Source organism: Gambusia affinis, linkage group LG03 (assembly GCF_019740435.1).
Source record: "Gambusia affinis linkage group LG03, SWU_Gaff_1.0, whole genome shotgun sequence".
NCBI classification, from domain to species: Eukaryota; Metazoa; Chordata; class Actinopteri; order Cyprinodontiformes; family Poeciliidae; genus Gambusia; species Gambusia affinis.
The window spans coordinates 17,702,530-17,715,950 of record NC_057870.1 but is presented as its reverse complement, the minus strand read 5'-3'; the positions used below and the strand labels follow the sequence as shown (position 1 = coordinate 17,715,950).

The 13,421-nt window shown below is 39.0% G+C and overlaps 1 protein-coding gene across 1 annotated transcript in view; it reads left to right on the top strand.

Moving 5' to 3' along the window:
* sema6a (sema domain, transmembrane domain (TM), and cytoplasmic domain, (semaphorin) 6A) overlaps nt 1-13,091 on the top strand; it is a 157,181-nt gene extending 144,090 nt beyond the window's left edge. The window contains exon 19 of the mRNA XM_044110280.1: nt 8,159-13,091. Within this exon, the coding sequence (XP_043966215.1) occupies nt 8,159-9,294 (1,136 nt within the window). The 3' untranslated portion in view covers nt 9,295-13,091. The remainder of the gene's footprint in view (nt 1-8,158) is intronic.
* The last annotated feature ends 330 nt before the right edge of the window (nt 13,092-13,421 follow it).

Here is a 13,421-nt window from a genome sequence, read left to right as displayed (position 1 = left end):
GACTTAATGGGATAATATCCGAGCAGTGAGGAGGATCAAAGGGATTTTCATAAATGCTGTCACCGTCTAAGAACCAGTGTCCTTTTTTTGGAAGACACGCAAAGCAAAGCTTATCCTAAACAGAAAATTCTCCTGCAGAACTCCCTGCAGTAATTTCAGCACGAACCACTTAAAAGGCATATATAATCAATTTCTAAATCTGGTTGGGAACTTATAGCTCACATTAGTTCAAACTGCCATTTTTAAAGTGGAGAAAATAGAACACCATACTCAAGCATCGATGATTAACACAATGCCACCCAAAGCAAAAGTAGGAAAGTTTCAAATCAATTGTGAGCATATAAAGTTGAAATGTAAGTGGTGATTTATCCAGTGAGAAGGAAATTAAGATGAATGCTACATGAATGCAAAAGCTTGGAGGCTGACAAAAAGGATTATTCACCCCAACACTGAAATTTGTGCTCCAGTTCTGACCAGCATTGTCAACAACATGCACAAACCTGCATCAATTCTTGAAAACAGAATACTCTCTGTATCAGCCAACCTACACGTAGACTCATTGCATGTAGCTTCCCTTATTTACTGTATCACTAGCTCGTTCTCTTACTCTACAGTTGTGTAGTCACAGTGTCTGGGATCATGAGCGCCCCCTGCCATGAGGCAAGAGAACTGCCTGCCTCACCTCGAATCTGTCCTTTCAGAGGGCAAATAAAAAGTGAAAACTTATATAAAAGACATTTTCTTACCTGAGACACTTTATGCTCAAAAACAACACTTGAAGTTTGTTGCTTTGTTGCAATCCTATCCCTGACTGCTGGGTTGATCCTTCTCTTATAGCCAAGATTAAAAATGTTTCGTCATCTTATGGTAAGATAGTTTTTGGGGTAAGAAGAAAAATCTTCCCTCCCTCTTCACGTATTTGCTTTTAAAAATACAACCAACTTTTCTTGCACAAAAGATCTTTGTGGAAAGTAAAATTTTATGAAAATGTCTTCTGCCTCTGCATTCTCATCCATAAAGGGTGAGGGTTGGCTCCAAAGGTCTTTTTATGTCAGATACCTATGTTTTACTAATCTGCTAACAGCAAAAAGAGCACTGATTATAATTTAAGATGTCTGCTCCCATAATTAGGGTCGGCTGCACTGTTTTTCAGCACGACGAATGAGTGAGCCCAGTTGAGTTTGATAGAGATTCTCTCATTCCTCATACCGCGTTTTTGTGTTACACACAGTAGTCAAAAGGTTATGGCCCGCTACAAAAGCCCTCTGTGATGTTTAACCGCCTTTGAAGTTTCCCCAACACCAACACAAAGACAGGCTCTGTGGGCTTAAGGCAGGCAGTGCCTGTGAGGAGATTAAAAGAGTGTACGCGTCCCTCTGTGTATGTTGGACAGACAGAGATAGAGAGGATTCGCATGTTCCAGTCACAGGAGATTACAATTTTTCTGATTTACACCAGCTGCGGACCCAGTCTGTTTTGACATGAAGACGTATCGGAGCATCAGAGCTGTGTGTTTAATATCGGAATCTCGAGACCCGAGGCAGAGTGAAATTAAAACTAAATCACACACAGAGAAGCGTCGTGCTGCCTCATGCTTTGCAATTCATTTGGGGGAAGTAGCAAGTTTTTAAACCAGAAGATTGTGGGTCAGGATGAGGCTAGAGGGTTTCTGTGGGTTTTAGCAGAACTTTGAAGCTCGAAGGTCAAGTTGTATCAGTTTTGAAAAGTTTTCCGAGCATCACCGAGTGCAAACAGGAAAAGAGAGACGTGTTGCCACCTAGATTCAAAAGCCTGAAGTCATGTGATTTGAGTGAGACAGCTGAGGCGTCGTCTGTAGCAACTTTTCTGGCTTTGATGTGAGAGAAACAACTCCCAAGAAAGATAGAAGCCTTTAAAGTTTAACCTTTTTTTCCTTATTTTTGTTTTACCCAAGGCCTTGAAATTGTGTTTTTGTGTAACTGTAAGCTTGCAGAAGAGGTACGGGATTATTAGAGGAGCAGAAAGAAGTAAAAACAAGAGCAAAGTGCAGATTTTCCAAACAGAGTCCCACGTATTGGGCAGAATCAATAAGACTTTGCTTGTTGGATGAAAAACTATTGAGAAATGTTTAAGTCTAAAGTTTAAAAGGATGTATAACTCCTTGTCCAATCTGTCTCTGCTTTTTCTATACATTTGTACTCCTTGCAGGGTGATGAGGCCATTTCTCCAGTGGTCAGTGTGCAAGGGGTGGGGTATACCTTAAACAGGTCACCAACAAAATGATTTATACCACTTAAATTTTTCAATATTTTGTCAGTTTCCAACTACTAAAATAAATGAGCTGTATTGCAAATTTTTTTACAAATAAAATCGTAAAAGTTTGACATGCATTTGTGTTCACCACCACTCAGTCAATAGGTTTTTGGGTTTTTTTATGTTGCAATATAACTTTATGTCTTTTGGAGTTTGTCTTTACAAGCTTTACACATTTAAAAAATGGCTGACATATTTGCCCATTACATTTTGCAAAAATGACTCATCCTCAGTCAGATTAGACAAAAAGCACTTTTGAACTTCAACTTTCATGTCTTGTTACTTATTCTCAATTGGACCTACGTCTGGACTTTGACTAGACCATTTAATCATAAACCATGTCATTGAAGTTCTGGAGTTATTGTCCTTCTGGAAGGTAACCAGTTTTCTTCCAGGATTAAATTATTTCTTGCGCTGACTATCCTCCCATCATCTCTGACCAGTTGTTTCTGCTGGAAAGGAAAAGCATCCCCACAGCACGATGCTTCCACCACCTTGTTTCCTGGTGCGTTCACAATATCAACTAACTGCCAAATGCAGTACATACCATTTGGCATGTAGTCCAAAAAGTTTAATTCCAGTTTCATCTCCTTTTTCTAAATGTTGGGTAGATACTGAAGACACTTTTCTTCCAGTGGGCCGAGAAAAATGGAACTCTGTTCTCCATTTTTATTTGCAGAAAACAAATTTGCAAATAGAAACCTTTTTTTTTTTCAAGCTTTGAGCTACGTTGTGTTTGCCAATCACATAAAAGTAATTGAAATTTGTTGTTGTCACCAATTAAAATACCATATGAGGCTCACTCACATTTATGCCTGACAGCATTTCAGTGTTTCCATTAAACTCAACTAGCATGTTTTTGAGATGTAGAAAGTAAAAAATAAAGTAAAGCAAAATCCAAGATCGCAGCTCAAGTAACTTTAACAATAATATTCTGAGAAGGACAGAGATGAATGACCTACTTGCCTTTAACAAGGATTAAAGGACCTGATAGATTGGGCCAATCTGTATGTTTACGCTCCCACTTTCATTTTCCAGTTGGCTTCTGGAGATTTCCGAGGTTTCTTGCCTCAAGTGAGCCTTGAATTCTTCCCGCATCGCTTCTTTGTTAGCAGAAATATTCACCCCAACTGCTCTCATAAGGCGCCCATCACCACTGTGACCACTATCTTTTCCTTTCTGCCAAAAGATGATAACTCACGAAGACCACATGGTTGTAATTATAGCCTTCCCCGTTTCCACAGTGGAGAACTCTTTCCATGCAGAAACATAGCACTGCAAGAGAAAACAGTCTCACAGCTCAAGGAAGTCAAAATGTGTTGAAAACCATTCAAAAAAAAAAAAAAGATATGAGAGCAGAAAGTCAACAAAATGAGATATGGCAGTGAAGAGAGGTATCTTCTTCTGTTGATGCATGAGAAGGGAAGGAGATGTTTCACCCCACAGACAGGCCATTTGGTCACACGGGTTCTCAGCGTAACACTTCTCAAACCCCAACGCCTCACAGCAGATAAGGCTCATCACTCCTCACACCATCCATAGAGCAGGCACATCCCTTCTGTCAAAAAAAGAAGTTTCAACCTCTTTAGTTTGACTCCAAATGGAAGATGGAAAATCTGCATGTCGTCAGCTTTCTCCTGATAAATCAGAAGTTTTAGTTTTACAATAATCAGATAAAACTTTTTTCTTACTTATCCAGGTTGAACTTTAAAGTTCAAACAGACTGAAGCTTTTAAAGTCACGTTGGGGGACTAATGAAGTATGTCTGCAGTAAGTGAGGATTATGGATGTTGGTTTAGCAGGGTCTGGATTTCAGTTTCATGAGAACAGATTATCAGGCTGTCTCTATGTGCCTGTGTTGCGTCTCGCTGAGGAGACACAGAAGATATTCTGACACAGCCGAGCAAAAAGCAACAAACAGAATTAGCCGACCACGTTCGGGTTTCAAAGCATTACTGCATCCAGCTTGGCTTCAGATATTTTTCCTTTTTTGAAACGTAACTGATATTGAAACTCATAGTTCAGAAATTAGAAGTCCTATAGGCAGATAAAAAAAAAGCTCATGAAAGCAGATTAAACTTTTAATCAACTCAACATTAAATGCCATTTTACAAAGTGAATTTTTACCACTTGAGCAATGAAGACTTAAAAAAAAACTCAAGAACTGGAAGATTCAGCACAAAAGCATGGAGTACACTGTATTGCATTTGTACATTTCTAGGAGTAAAAATTAGTTTTCCGGTTTAAATGAAGCAAAATAGGCTCAGTCAAAGCAAATTTAGTGTAATTAGGTGTTTATCGGATGTCAACTTTTGAGATGTATTTACTAATTAGCTTCTTCAGGAGCTCCTGCCTTCGACTTCAGCAGAAAAACTAGCAGAGACACTGAAAACATCTAACGTGCATCACAGATGCAACTTAAATATTTTTTAAAACTTTTATTCAAAAATCCTTTAGTATACAGTCAAGGCCAAAATTATAGAAGTACATTCCAGCGGTAGATTTAGAGGTAAATCTATTGTCTCCCCTCCAAAACATCACAAAAATTACATTTTTAATTAAAAATTCATCATCTCATTCAAAAGTCACTGACATTACAGCAATAAAACTATTATTGCAAACCAGCTTTTTGCATATTTCTTATTGTATTCTACCAATTTACCTTGGGTTGCGGTTCCAAACCCAGGTCTTTATGTTCACAGTCTTTAGGAAAACAAAGATTATAAAGGGAAAATGAATCAAATTTTTCTTTTTCTCAAAATATCTGAAAGATGGGATGATTGATCAGTTACAGAAAAGAAACTCCAGTCTATTCATAAATGTAGACATCTGGGGTTAAACGTCGAAGTCCAGCGCAAAAAGATTTATAACGTGTCCACACTTGAGTGGCAGAAGGCACAGATCGGTTACTGCGGACGGAGGACAGAGCAGGTGGACTTCATCACAGAAAAAGCAGCCGCGGCACATTCAATAGCCTTGATGCAGGTGTGTGCTTCACTCCTTGTCCAATAGTACGGTATATATCACTGTCTGTGGAGTGAAAGCAGATTTCTCAAACTCCACTGTGCATCATATATATCTCTCAAGCATATCACTGCAACCCGGAAAGCTGCAGGAAATACCAAAGCTTTAACTAAGCCTGTATCGGTGTCTCCAGGTCCTGCTCCCTGGGACTCGCACTCCTATATGTTTTTCTTTTCACTAAACTTTCTCCAACACCATTGATTTTATTGAACAAACTACCTTAAGAGCTGGATAATACTGCCCAACTTCAATCAAGGACTGATTGATGCATCTTTGCAATATGTATTAGATAATGCGACATTACTAAAAAAAAAAATGCAAGTAATAGTTCAAATATTCCAACCTCAGCAGACGCACAAAGCTCATTTTTAAAGGCACAAATTCCCCTAAGAATTAATTGACACTGCCTTTAAAAACGGTTCTATTTTCAGCACTGAAAAAGAAATTTATACCAAAAAAATTTTTTAGTTGGTGCCAGTTTTAAAAAAGGTAAAAGAAAGTGGTCTAGCTTGGAAATAGTAATATCTTAGAGTGTTTTGTGCTGCTCAACTAAACCCGTCTCCACGGCTTTGTGTTGGCACTGGAGAACGATCCGGCTGCACTGCTCTAACACACTGCTACTGGGGAAACCAGAAACGTCTGTTTGTTTTGTCTTTTCTTCGTGAAGCTCTCCTCTACAGCAACAAGAAACACAGTTTATGGTGCAGTAATGACACAAAACTGTTTAGGATTTGGGTTTCCTTGGAGAACAGATGTCGAGTGAATACGTTTGCATAAAGCCGCTCCACATTTTGTGGCATCCTTGGTATATATATATATATATATATATATATATATATATATATATATATATATATATATATATATATATATATATATATATGTACAGCATACCTTAAAATATATCTGTTTAGAAAAAAATTCCACTGATAAACGCTGGAAGGCTCAACCTTTTAATTTGAATATAGGTATTCATAAAAAGTGATGTTAAGAAATAATTTTACTTAAAGAAGTCACTGAGGCTTAAAATTGAGAGCTTTTTATGCACACAGTTTTCAGTTGAATTGGTTGCATAAATATGACATATGTTATGACATATGACTCAGGGGTAAAACATCTCCTTGCCACTCCTAAAATTGTGAAAAACAGAAAAACAAGCATTTAAAGAAAAGACAAACATGTGTGTTGATCTTAAGAATTAAGAAAATAGCTACAAAAAATAGCTTCTCTCCTAACCAGGTCCATATTTAGAATCAGAGGAAAAACTTCACACGTTTAAATGATTGTAAGAAGAGACTCAAAGAACATAAGAAGGCAGTAGTGCTTAAAAGGTTTCCACTGTTTGTACTAATAGTAATAAACATGTTACACCTTAATATGCAGAGTGGGCACCATTTTGGCTCTACCACTGTAGCTAATATCTGCTCTTGGGTTTTCAGCCAATCAGTATTAAGGAAAATAAATAGTGCTTCTGAATTGGCTGCTTTGTAAAGGCCAGTCAATACTGCGTGACGTAGCATTGCATATAGATACCTCAACTTTCCAAACTGCATTTTGTTTCAAATATTTTAGATATGTTCTATGAAAAGACACAAATAGGGAATTTTTCCACAAATATTTTAGAGTTACAAATAGGTGCGAATAGGTAAACTGCAGAATAATACGTTAACAAATCCCAGACTGTCCTATAATGAGTATGTAGCCACTGTAGAAATGTCTTTTTAATTTCCACCTTGTTTTCAAATCTGAAGTGGTTGTGAGGACATGAAGACGTTTAAAATGCTCTTTTTGTGTGGTCATAAATATAATCAAGGTTTCATACCTCTTAGTTTTTTTAAAACTTATTTTCAGCTAACTTATTTTAGGTCTGTTCAGATGAGATTTTCAGAATGGACATACAGATATGTTTGATTCCCCTCAAGAGCACAGAAATAGCTCTTTAATTTAGCATCAACCAGGAAGTAAAAACAAAAACAAACTTATGTATCACTTGTCAGACATATTTTCTGACAATGCTTAAACGGTGCACAACAAAAAGGGTACCCATTCAAATTTCAGTAGGAAATCAAATAAGCAATAGAAAACTTGCATTTTTACATGCAGGTTTTCTATTGCATATAATAGGTGCCCCCGGTTAATGGTGCCCTGGGTGGAGAGTCATATTGCTCATGTCATGGCCCCTGTCAATATGTACTGAAGTCAAAAGATATCTTTGATTCTGGTTTACAACCTGAAACATGTTGATCCTACTCTCCAAATGTTACAGTAATTCACAGCTGCTTCTATTAAATTATCTATTTTCATATATCTCCTATTTTAGTCTCGGAGAATCATTCAAATCCCCAATGATACAGCTCATTGGATTCAGTGCCTAATCAGAGGCTTTTCAATGTATTCTCTAGGATTCATGAGATTGGATTCAAGCTTTATGAAAAGTCTCACATTTGCAGCCGTGAAAAGAAAAGGGGTTTGAGTATTTCATGCTCCCTTATCTGCTCTCAAATCATTCTCATTTTACCAGGAGGTTTAATGTGGGATTTAAAATGGGAATCCTAATCACCTCTGAAAAACATCCTCAGTCTCAGATTGTGTCTTAGGGAAATATTGAATTTTCACACCTGAAGCTACCATTTGCAGTCATTATGAAAAGTAGTTTTTTGTAATAATAAGATAAATCTTCCTTCATTTGCATATTTTTCATAAAATGATTGGACCTTTTAATCTTGCGCCATCTTCCGAAAACGCATATAAATCATCTACAATTCTAGGTTTTGTTTGTTTGAAAAAGTCAGCCGTTTAGCTGTTTTGAGTGACTGCTGTTTGTCAATGTGTCTCTCTGCAGGTGTGATCCGTGAGAGCTACCAGAAGGGTCGTGACCAGCTGGTTCCCGTGACCCTGTTGGCCATAGCCGTCATCTTGGCTTTTGCGATGGGCGCCATCTTCTCAGGTCTCATCGTCTATTGCGTCTGTGACCACCGGCGGCGAGATCTGGACCTGACAGGTCGCAAGGAGAAGGACAGCCTGCACCTCCACTCCCGCCGCGGGTCGATGAACAGCGTGACCAAGCTGACCGGTCTGTTTGAGACGCAGGCCAAAGATGGTCGCCCGGAGGCGATTCTCACTCCTTTGATGCACAATGGGCGACTGACGCCAAATGCCAAGATGCTGATAAAAGCTGACCAGCACCACCTGGACCTCGCTGCTCTGCCAACGCCTGAATCCACGCCGATGCAGCCGCGTCGCAAGCCAAGCCGTGGAAGCCGTGATTGGGAAAGAAATCAGAACCTTATCAACGCTTGTACCAAGGACATGCCGCCTATCGGATCACCTGTTATTTCCACGGACCTGCCCCTGAGGGCTTCACCTGGTCACATCCCCAGCGTTGTTGTTTTGCCTTTGCCGCAGCATCAGCATCAACTTCCGCCTCATCTGCAGCAGTCCTACCAGCACGAGTATGTGGAGCAGCCCCATCACAGCGACCTGAGCATGGCCCACGGCATCATGGAAGACCAAGGTGCTACCTTGGAGTACAAGCCAGGAAAGAGCCACATGATGGATCCAGACGGGATGCTTCCACCTCGCGTTCCCCAGCGAGAGGCATCCCTCACCGTCCCTCCTGCTGTCCCACAGATGGGCAAACGTCTGGAGGTCCACTCGTCAGTATACGGCCTCCGGAAAGGATCGGCGTCTTCTGCTTCTGGATCCTCAGCCCTGAAGAAGCACAACACCAACTCATCCAACTCCTCCCACTTGTCGAGACATCACAGCTTCCGTGTGGAGACCCCGCCGCCCGCCCCCCAGAGGGTGGACTCCATACAAATGACAACGCAGGGCATATCGCTGTCTCGGCAGCCTGGGATGATCACTTACGGCTCGTTGCCTCGAACGGGCAGCAAACACCTCAAACCCGACGTTCCCCCGAAACCCTCTGTAGTCTCTCTCTCAACAAAAGCAAAGTCCAGTGACTCCGGCACATAGTCAGTTCATAACCCCATTAAACCAGACTGAACAGACAGAAGCTAAAGGTGTTTTCAGACAGAAGAAGCAGGGACTACTGTACAACTTGCATCTCCTTTTAGTGCATTTGTTTGTTTTTGGTGGAAATTCACAGATTTTGTTTTTAAATAATTTGTTTTTATATAAATATGTAAATATCCAATGGATGTCGTCTGTTGTTGAGCTCAGATCAGCTCCCAGTTTTGTCTGTTAACACAAAGAGGAAGATGTACGCCTGAGAGAGGAAGTGAAGCCTGTCCTGATATTTCACATATCGGCACCTTGTAGCATTCAAGATGGTGGCTTTCCTGTTTGTAGTGTCTTCAGCCACCTGGACTTGACTTTTCATACATTATCGTGCCGATGGACAGTGAGCGTACAGGGGCCAGGAGACGGAGAATAATCAATGTACAGAAGCACTCAGAGGGACTGGATTCAGACTGAGTCCTGTTGGAAACTGTGAAAAGAGTCTCAGTGTTACAGCAATCAACACCTGGGCGGGTTCTGCTGAGGCCCGGCCAGAAGAATCTCCTACTGTACTGAACAATACGTGACTGTTAATACTAATAGCCTGTTGTATTTATTTTTATTAAGTGCTTTAAAAGAAAAACTGACTTTCTAGGCTTGGACAGAGAGAGGAGACAAAGAAGAGGTCTTTTAATATTAATTAATAAAGTGAGGAAAAAAATATTTAAAGTCATTAAACTGGAGCCAGTAGAACTTTTCTTGTAGACTTTGAAAAAAGGTCTTACTGCGTGCTCAGTGGGACCTGCAGCTTGAGATACGACGATGAAGTGGAGATATTTATTTAAACTGTGCCAGACCAGACTTTTACCTGTTCAGACCAGAGTTTCCATTGTTTTCAACCAATCAAGATGAAAAGAAAGAGAAAAAAAAATATCTCCAAAATCTCCCCCTTTCACTCCTCCACCAGGCAAACCCTCGACCCTCCCCTCCAATCAGCACTGTGGTTTTTTTTTTTCGTCTGAATCCAAAACATTCGTCCTGATTAACTCACTGTTGCATGTTACACATAAAAGGAAGAGGCGCAGCAACAGTGCAGGAATCAGTGCTCAAAACTAAGCTAAACGTTGCGACAGAGCGACGCCGGTCCAACGCGGCGCCACGTGGACCAGCAGGCGGAGAAAAAATGGAAACAATAAGAAAAAAAAACTAAAAAAAAAACTTTTTATCGTCTGCTTATTTTTCCACATGTAAATTTGTGCCTTACACCCTAAAGTAGTGACAATGTTTTTCTTTAATAGTTGTTAACTTTGTGTCCTTGTTGTATTCCTTTTTGTTTTTATTTTCTTACGTCATGATATTTCCCTTGTTTGATAAAAATGCAGTTAAAGAATGTAGGTGTTATTGTTGTAATTCTGGTCCCTTAGACATTAACACAGTTAACAGGTCAGACGGAGGAGAGGAAGGAGCGATCACTTTCTTCTTTTTTACTCTTTCTGCGCACACACTCACGCACTCAATCATCTTTGTGGTTCATTTCTGACTGTGCCATTAACGCGCTTCGAGCAGCCGTTCATGTTCTGTTGGCATCGTCCACAATTCTTTTATTTTATTTTATTTTTTATACAAGCTAAACGTTCCTGATGTTGGTTTTTATTAATTTATGTTTGGTGTGATAACCAGAACAGTTACGATTTCTTACGAGTTGAGAAGGCCGAGGTAGCTTTCCGGTGCACTGCAATAATACTGCAACAACAGCACCACAGCGAGCTATTAGTATGAGATACAATAGGCCCCCAGTGAGCTACAAAAGCTCACTGCTACTCATAAGCATTCATTTCTTAGGCAGTTGCATAAACAGGCTGGTTCCTGTGAAAAAAGCTGGGATTTTAAAACAATAGTGAAGAAGTTTCTCCCCGTTTTTTGTAAGAAAACTATTTGAAAAATATTAGTGATGCTTTTTTATTTTGCTTCACTGACTCTTATTATTAAGGCCTGAGAGTTTGACTTATATGTGACCTCTTACCTTCGATCACCCCTCACCAAAACACTTAAATCAGTGGAGCACTCATCTATTGTTGTATGTGTAGATAGGTCAAAGTTTTTTTTCATGTCCAGCAGTGTTTTTTTTGTTGTTGTTTTTTTCCGTTTCTCAATGGAGGAAAGCCAACAATGTCTCTATCCACAGCTAAACTAAGAGGGATATGTAGGATCTGAGAATGGGTTTCTGGTTTCATGTTTTGTCTATATGCTTACAGGATTTGGTCGAAAATATCCTCAAAGCAGGAGTCAGCTCAACGGTTTTCTATTTAAACATGTTGAACAGTTTTTCCAGGAAATATACAGTTTACGTTTGTTTATATTTCGTTGGTATTTGTAGCTTTTATTTCTACAGAGTGTCTCATTGAGATCCAAGATCTCATTTAAAAGATAGAACTGTTTTGATAAAACAAAGAAAATTACAAATAGCAACAAAATGAGCAATTAAGAAAATTTTTTGGCACCTTTGTTTTAAAACTTGTGTGAAATGTAACCTTACGATAAAATATAAAGTATTTGTAAAAGCATAACCTCACACTGCAAAGTCCTGAAAAATCCAACTTCTGCATTTGGAAAAAAATATGTTCAATTTAAAAAAAAAAACACGAATCACCAATGTTAAGAAAAGCACTTTTTACCAAAGGTCTTCTACACAATTTAAAAAGTTTGGGTCAAAAACAGAGACAGAATCTCTGACCATTTCTCTTTCTACTGTCACAAAATGATCAAGCTTAACACATCCGTTTTGCCTTTTTGCTGGCATTTCCAAACATCTAGATAATGTTTAAAAGTTGTTTTAGTGACCCCACAGATGTCCACCCACAATACTCTGCTCCCAGATATGATGGCAAGATAAATATGGATCCTCTTCTGGTCTAGTTCTAGTCAAGTTGGTTTAAACTTTTTAAATAATTTCTGTCTTGGCAGAAACTGGAAACTTTTATAAAATCATATTAACTTAAAAATGTAAAAAGAATATTTAAAAAGTAGTTACCAATAATTATGCCACTGGTGATTTTGTTAAGAACAATTCACTCTTAAAGCGTTTTTTACCCCCCTGCTTCTAAATAATTGTGCTCAATTTAAAGTTTGGATGTCTCTGTAATTACAGGGTGAGGTTATGTTACCACAAAGAAAGATGAATTTATTTTGAAGCCTTTCCTATGCCATCAGCGGTGCCATTTGATAGGTATAAGTAGTCCAAAATAACAAGTTTTCATCCTTCACGCAAGTCCATCCCTTTTGCCTCTATTTCAAATATGTTTTCCTGGAATGAAGCTGACAACTTGTTCGTAAACGATTTGTTTCAAGTATCATCACGTCCACACAGACAGAGAACAGCACGCCTGTCTGGGTGAGAAGGTTAAACATCCACCGTCTTGTGTGGACACGTGAATATATCTGGGCGTTTATTTTGAGCATGGAGCATTTTGATTTCAGCAGGACCGGAGGAGCTTTGGACAGGCTGGATTAGGACTGACTGTGACTGCCGCTGTGGACAGTGAGGTTCTTTAGTGTGTGCCTTTTTTGTCTTTCACCCTTGTTATAATTCACTGCTGTTAGATGCAAATCAACTCTTATCGACTTTTCAAACTTTTGAACTTTGTAAGCTTGTAAGATATTGTGACGTCACAAAGTTTTTTGCCCTACTCTCTCTCCACTTCCTTAACATCTGATTCACAGCTTAATGTATGTTGTAAAGAAAAAAAACTCTTTAATTTAATGCAAAATGTAATGAAAAAAAAGGAAATAAAATTCTTGTCATGAAAACTTGATTTGTCCTTGCTGTCTCGCTTGTTTCTTTGCCGGAGGCTGTCTAACATTTACCTTTTGTGCGACAAAAATAAAAATCTTGCTTCATACAGGATCTGAAGTCGTTAGAGAATAATTGTAAGAAAAACATTTCACTTTGTGACCTTCAGCTCTTCTCTCCTTGTGAAAATCTCATGAGATCTGAGGAACCATTCCTTAAACTTGAGACACAAAGTGAGTTTGTGGATTAAAGCTTTTTGAATCTATAGACGCATCTTAGGAAATTAGAATATCATTGAAAAGATCATTTATTTCAGTAACTCAATTCAAAATGTTTTCATTGCACAAACAAA